This window comes from Lottia gigantea (genome assembly GCF_000327385.1).
Source record: "Lottia gigantea unplaced genomic scaffold LOTGIsca_21, whole genome shotgun sequence".
NCBI lineage: Eukaryota > Metazoa > Mollusca > Gastropoda > Lottiidae > Lottia > Lottia gigantea.
Window position 1 is genome coordinate 2,956,973 of NW_008708458.1, and position 8,042 is coordinate 2,965,014.

General features: G+C 32.8%; 1 protein-coding gene across 1 annotated transcript; it reads left to right on the plus strand.

Annotated features, from left to right (window-relative positions):
- Window positions 1-1,416: 1,416 nt before the first annotated feature.
- Window positions 1,417-7,385, plus strand: LOTGIDRAFT_231752 (hypothetical protein; the record flags this gene model as incomplete). Its single annotated transcript, XM_009054237.1, has 11 exons — window positions 1,417-1,470; window positions 1,878-2,126; window positions 2,614-2,735; window positions 3,214-3,388; window positions 3,966-4,028; window positions 4,259-4,329; window positions 4,788-4,894; window positions 5,575-5,631; window positions 5,792-5,886; window positions 6,258-6,328; window positions 7,235-7,385. 11 exons carry the CDS (start codon window positions 1,417-1,419, stop codon window positions 7,359-7,361), a joined length of 1,191 nt encoding a protein of 396 aa, XP_009052485.1. The 3' UTR covers window positions 7,362-7,385.
- Between the last annotated feature and the right edge of the window lie 657 nt (window positions 7,386-8,042).

Consider the following 8,042-nt stretch of genomic DNA (forward strand, 5'->3'; position numbering starts at 1 on the left):
TTAAATTTGGAAAATTTAAATGGTCCAATCAAAAAACAGGTAGGCCTAGTATGTTGCCAAAATCCATTGCACAATATGAGATCATCAATTAAATTGAAGGGTCGAGCCAACCCGACTTACACAGAAAATGATCTGACAAGTTTATCAGAGCGTCGCAAATTTCCCAAACGACGTGTAATTTCCGTCGTGATCGAACTACGAGTGATTTAAACAGAAATCAAAGTCTTCAGGCGTGCCAGGAATGAATGTCTCTGAATTTAAATTCTAATGATTTTTCCAAAGCCTTCCAAGATTTATGTAGACTATGGCAGCAATCGATATAGAATATAGAGGAAGGTTTAAATAATATTAGTTTTATAGTCAATAGTTGTTTTACCGAGACAAAACAACAGACCTTTCCTCGACATTGTCTTTTAGTGCCTTGAGTAATTCACCATCTTAAAGAAATTAAGTCGTCATATTTTTTTTTAAAAAAAGCTCGATGTTATCAGGTAAACTTGCGATTTCTCGGAGCAAAACACAGAAAGTACCAAGAATTCTAGAAAAATGGATTAAACTATGAATTTTGAAAGTTGGTCAATGTATCTCGATGTCCAGTGACAGACAGAGCATACACTGCTGCTGCAATAGGCTACCTCTTTACGCTTCTCTACACTGAGTAGCCTCATACGTAAATAGATCTATTATGGTCAGCTTCAATGGTACATGGGTACATACGAATGGTTTAAATAGACAGACGCGCCATTACGGGGGATTGATTTATGTATACGTAAATAGTCTTAAGAAGTACTGTCCATTTAAACCCCCATCTTATAATTATTGCGACCAATGAGTTAATAGCGTCAGTTATCGCGAAAAAGGCACTCTAAAGACCTACAAGAGTAAGACTCGAACCACTGCAATATGATTAATTAAAACTCTAGCATTTCCTTAAGTAAAGGGTTCAATGGTTTTAGCATTCAGCTACAGGGTAATGAGCACTAATAGGCCTACATATATATTATATATCTTTAACAATTTCTAGAATAGTTTTGATTTATAGGTCTAAATTAGAATATCCAGATCCAAAAAAAAAAAAAACAAACATTAACCTTCTTTATTTTTCTTTATCAAATTATTTTTATTACGCATGGGCATTTTATTGCATGGGCAATACAGTTTAGTTTTTCGGATTAACTTTTCAAGGAAGAATAGGCCAAGGGGAGATAACCATGAAAAATTAAATTACAACAAATTGAATTTCACGAAATACAGTATTGTATTTGCACCTTGATAAGTTTATTTGACTGACACAAAATTATGATTATACAATATTTAATTTTTGAACATAATACACTTTAATTGAATTGTTTTACTCGTAAAATAGATTAATTGCGTTTCGTAAAATTAAGGCGTGTATTTTTTTTAATTTCCAATATGGCAGCCTCCATGCCTGCAAATGTGGAAGTTCAATTTATAAATGAATCCAAGGTAAACAGTCGTAATATGTCTGTTTATTTAATCATGACGTTGTCTTTTGATATCAGGCAAAGAAAAACATGCACACTTTTGGTAAAGAGTGTCTTGACTGACATAAAATCAAATCATATTCAGCTTGGTGTACGTAAATTGCCAACTTACAATCATTCTCTTCGAAATCACGACTCTGTATGTCGACTTAAAGGATTCGTGTCTTTGACATAGCTGTTCTCTGTCAGTCAAAAGAAAAGCATGCCTAATCATTTCTCTAAAAATCCCCAAACATAGGATAAAAATGCAATCATATTGTTTTATGTGGTACTGATAACGTATAGATCTACTGCATGCTAAATTATTTTGACCAATGGAACATGTTTTTGCAGATATTTAAAACTAACCTGGATTTTTGATATTTTCAGGGTAGAGGTCTGTTTGCACGTCAAGAAATAAAAGAAGGGGAGGCTATCCTAGATGAGAAACCTCTAGTATCTACTCAGTTTCTATGGAATGAACTTTATAAGTATACAGCATGTGAATACTGCTTACGGTCACTGGAGACGGCCGAAGCCATGGCTAGAAGATTGACCAACAACCCAGCATTGTCACTACCTCACCCAGAATGTTGTGCTTTAGACCCATCAGAATTTGTCGTTTGTCCTCAATGTCAAGTAACTGTCAATCTAATAATTCTCTGAATCACATTTGGGCCAACACTCCCAGAAACACTGACTTGGATATTGTTCATCATTGTATTTAAATTTTTAGTACAGCATTCAGAGGACTCTTGAAGACTGCCTTTCAGAGAGTCTATCAGGATTCTCCTTGATTTCAACACGTAGGCATATCACATAAAGACATGACTGAGAATTTAAATGTTCCCTGGGCATGATAGGCAATACTGGTTCACATGGATATCATTATATTTATCAATAATATATTTTTTCCATGATATATTTTACTTGTGAAGGAAATGTGGTTACTATTTACAAGTTTGTATTCATTTTAGATTCTATTTGATTATCTTCTGTTAGGTTTCAAACAAGGCATGTTTCTTAGCAAGTGGATAACATTGTCCACTGTGTCATTCAGTCATAAAACTGCAGCTTTGATTAGAAATATCTTGGATAAAATTGATACAATGAATATATTTTGTAGGTATTGTATTGTAGTGAAGAATGTCGGAAAGCATCCTGGGATAGATATCATCAAATTTTATGTTTAGGTTCTTCACATCACGATTCAGATCATCCGTTACTACGACTACAGGAAATATGGAGGTTGGTTAATAGATATGTTATACTTTTTCTTGACCATATAGGGCCGTATGGATTCACCACGGCTGTAATAGTTAATTAACTTGGTACCTTTGATACCATTACAAACTCGGTAAAACAGGGACAAATTTATACGTTTACCTTTAGTTTGGTGGTTTTAGTGGAATTGCAAGACCCACAGACATCAGACTGAAATGGGAATGGTGTAAATTGATGTTATCAGTGTCCCTGATACACATAAAAATTTTGGTTTTGTATTTGACAAACATCACCTCCAAAACATTTCCCAGAACTGTCATGCCCCAATCAACAGTGGAACTTTTCTAATTGTTGCTTTCTTAAAGGGTTTGTGAAGAGGTTTTCTTGAAATTTTGGGTATAATGGACAGGGTATAGCTCAGATTTTCACCTTTCCAATTTTCAATCAGAAAACCTCTTTCTAACCTTTTAACTATGTATACAATAGAATGTTATATTATCAGAAATATCCACTACCCTCCAGAGACAGCTAGTATAATGTTAATATGTAAAATGATAGCAATGGTAAAACAGGCTGAGGATCCTGGTCATGTCATTACCATCTTTAATAAGTTCGTTAATAATACTGTTAACGAAGAAGAACAGATTGCTCATAAATTATTAGGAGATCAGTTTAAGGTAAGTTTGGTTTTTTATTTTGGGACAGATTGGGTTACAAAGGTTGTTATATATCAATGTTATCTTACAGAGTGTATTACAAAAACAGATATCTTAATCAATGTCTTAATTCCTGTTAATTCAGAAAAAATAAACCAGATTATACTAAAATTAGTATGTTACATAATCAAAAAGGTCAGGTTTTTTCTTGAATTACAAAAACCACAGACTTCAGACAGGACATCAGATTGGAGCTAATAGAATCTAAAACGTTTTCCACTACTTGAAAATTCATATATTTTTTTCCATCCCTAAAGATTTGATCTATAAGAGTGGTAGAAATCTATGTTTTACATAAAGTCTTTGAATGGCATTTAGCAATTGTGTGTACGATATATAGACATAGCTTTATAGAACAACAATCACTGGTTAAAAATTTTGTTGTTCCATAAAGCTGTGTCTATACATGTTTTACATAATTGAACAAACTATTAAAGTACATCTGGAATTATGCTTTTGTGACTGAACAGTGTTTTTTAAATCACTTGTATTAAACTTAGAGATTGACTAATTTGACTTTATTTTTTTGATGTTTCAGTGTCAGTTAGAATTATTACGATCAACTACAGCAGAAATTTTATTTGATGAATCTATACCACAGGTAGGTGGAGCTATTTTCTTTTTCATCATAATGTTAAATGACTAACTGATATGTTCCTATCAGCCTATTGGCACAATTTCTAATGATAAAAACTAATTGAGAAATAATAAACGATATTATCGTTATTTTTTCAAACATTTTTGCTGGGTTGAAACATAGTCTTAATGGCACAATTCTTGACAGATGAGGTTGAAACTTGAGAGTTAGTATTTTGCCTTTATTTATTTCAGTGGTTTACTCCAGAAGGTTTCCAGTCTTTATTTGCTCTAATTGGAACGAATGGACAGGGTATAGGATCCTGGTTAGTTCTTTCCTATATTTATTTCTTCATCGATATTAAATTCTTTCTGTTGTTTAGTCATGGTGGCATTGATCAGTCCAAAATGCTTTAAACAGCTTCTTTGGTGCAGAAAAGTAGGATGTAAAACTCCATTCATTTCATTTCATTTAAACAGCTTCTTATGAATTTCTATAATACAATCTCAGTGTTTTGTTGAATTTATTTTCTACAGGTTACTGTACTTGACAACCATGATCTGACAAAATTTTTCAATAAATGAAGTTCATTGGCTTTTGATTCAATAGCATCAAACCTTGTCCAAATTTATGCTATCCATCATTGATTATTAAAAGTAGACTGATGTTCAAGGAAATGTCAAAATTCTTCATACAAGGGGTTCAAACAATCTGAAATTGAGCCCTAAAATTTTGTAAGGCAATATTAAGACTACTGTATGTCTTCAATATGATGTTTTCTAGCTCTATCAGTGTATGGGTGAAGAATTGTGAAGATTTAGAGTTACCGGAAGATAAAAAAACAGAGTTAGATGATTTTATAGATCAGATGTATGAAGAATTAGAAAAAGGTATCCTGGTTATTTCTTCTCCTTTAATTTCTTTTTTAAAAAATAGCAAGAAAGATGGTGTTGACTACATTGGGTACGGACATGCCTTGTTTGAACTAGGATTATCCTATTAGTTTTGTGTTAGATGTTGATGAGAACATAGTATTGTGAAAGCACTGGCCTAGGTCACAAAGTAAAGATTTATGATAAAACAAGGTGCAAGTTAAAGGAGAAGATAATTAGATATGTTAACTAAGGATGTCTCTTTAATACTATCTGTGGTAGTATCATTTCTTTAGCTATTGTGTATACCTGAGGGTGAAATGCATCCTAATTTGTCTGAACCTTGAACCCTGTCTTGACTATGATTGGCTGTGCAAAATATTTACCTTTACAGTATAGACTACATATATATTGACAAGAGCTCATCTCAAACAGCCAACAAGTGCAGTGGAAATGAATCAGTACATGCTACATGTAATTTCAAGTTTCACTTGATTATTTATCTTGATGAATGAATGTCAAGTAGCAAAAAAAATTGTTTAACTTTACGACAACTTCATGTTTGTTAGATTTAAGATTCTAACTAGCTTGCCTTTATTTGATACACTTCAATCTAAACCCTGTTCAAAGAAAGTTCCAGTCACCTTCTGAGTTATTTATACATTTGAGAGTAAGATGTATTGTTATTTTTATTTCAGAATCTGGATCATTTTTAAACTGTGAAGGATCTGGGTTATATGAGCTAACCAGTAGCTGTAAGTAGACATTATTTTATTATCAGATATCTATATTGATTAAACATTGATTGAATGGCCTGCTATGTTTGTGTGCATGTGCTCTATGTCGAAACCATAGGCCAGGGAGGCTTTATCTCAAAGAAATAGAATTAATTTATATATATATGTTTTTATCCAGGTAACCATAGTTGTGATCCAAATGCAGGAATAACATTTCCCCACAATAATCATGTTTTAACATTGGTAGCTTTAAAACCTATACAACCTGAAGAGGTAGGTAGCCATCTTGTTAGATCAAACAGATCTTGAATCATGTTGTTACTCAGAGTTTCATGCTATGCGATCTTTAGACAACTGACCTATTTTCAGCCTGGGTCCCTACCGAAGTTGGACAAGTAGATCTTATTTTCTTATATAAACATTTAGAGATCTAAGACACCTGGTTGGGAAGTTATATCATAGATTCCTATTTTTTACAAAAAAAATTCATATTACAGGATTTTAAATGGTTGATTTTTAGCAATCTGTATAGTCCTTTCTGAATTGAAATTGTAGCGGACATTGAGGCTATTTAAGTCGGGTAAAGGATCAATTCTTGCCAAATTGAGACTGGATTTGTCACATGTTTTGTTTTTTATCTTCAGGAAATATATATTAGTTATATCAGTGAATGTGAAATGAGCCGGAGTCGTCATTCTAGACAGAAAATATTACGGTGAGTTGAGAGTGGAAATGTGCATTTAGTAATTGACAAACTGTATGGATAACAATTAGTGTTACATTGTTAAACAAAGGAGTAATTGTTATCCATGAAGTTTGTTGTGTTAGTAAAAATGTTTGGAAACAAAAAACATGTCCTAATAATCTGATATGCAAAACGAAATCTGAATACCATAATACAAGTTTGTCAATACATGGTAGCAGCTAATGGACTATTCATATGAGGAGATATACCAACCATGATAAGGAGATATTTTATAAATAACAGGAGCGACCAGATAATCCTGTCTCCTATTATATGATAATAAATATTGCATTTTGATATAGAGACATTAGTCTTAGAATTAAACAAAACCATTATGTCAATAATTAGTCTCCAGTTTTCAGGCCTTTCACCCTAAAAATTTGAAAAAAAATAGTTAAATTTTACCTCATCTTTTATAAGGAGAATTATTATGTCAAAAATGGTCCAATTGATAATTCTTCCTTTAATGAGAATATTGAATTAATCATATTTTATTACCACAAGAATTGACCAAGTTTTTTTTTTGTCAGAAAAGGCCCAATTGTTCATTATTAAGAATATAAAGATTAGGGTGGTTGAAAGGTAACAAGTTTCTATCCAACAGAAGGCACTGGCACAGGGTTAAAGTCATGTTCATGAATGTTAAGTTAATATGTTAGAATGGAAATTCGTATTTGTAGTCCAAAGATACTAAAAAAACAAAAAACTGATACTTTAATTCTTGCACTGAAATTATAAATTGATGATTTATTAAAGAAATTTAAAAATACCAAATACCCATTGAAAGAAATCCAAATGCTAGATGGACTCAATGAAATAAACGAAATAAAATAATAACCAGAGTCAGTCATATTTTTGACCTCATTTTAATTTCAGAGAGAATTATTTATTTACTTGTCGATGTAGAAAATGTGATTTTGAGGCTGATGAACCAGATGTCACGTCAGAGGAAGAAATGGATTCTGGTGACGAGGATGGATCTGAGAAAATGGATAATTTATGATCAATAAATCTTTTTAGCACAATTTTTTATATTTTTGTCTTTGGGAGAATGGATGGGCTATATTTGTCAGTTATGCTTTTATGTCATAGGGCCATATCTAGTCAATTTGATAAGATTGAATGTGCTTTAGGTACAAGTAGATAAGACGAGTTTGCACAGTTTGCTAGATAAAGCTAAGATTCCATATACGCGTCATGCGTCATCGTCATGCGTTAAAAATCGAAAGGTTTGGTTTAAGAGGTTATGATTCCATATTTGCGGAAGCGGTATCCGTCAAAAAGTCCCTGTCAAATAGTCTCTGTCATGCTTCAAAACAAAATCGCCTGGTATAGCGATTTTTGACGCATCCGCATGCCTTTCCGCACGGAGATCTCCCAAATATGACGTATTTTATGTCTTTTTTATGCACCAAAGCATCCATCTGTCTAGAAGTCTGTGCATCAAAAGAAAGATAACGCATTCGTTTAACGCACATATGGAATCATATTTGACGCATGGCAGATCCACAAGGGCCATTTATGTTCGCATAACGCTATTTGGAATCTTAGCTTTAGGGTTCCAAAAGTCTGGTCTTTTTTAGGTCCATTAGACATATACTATTTGAAGTCAGAGATGCCGGTTCAGGGAAGTGACTTGAGGAGATAGTATATGGATGGAATTACATGTGCTTAAGGTACATCT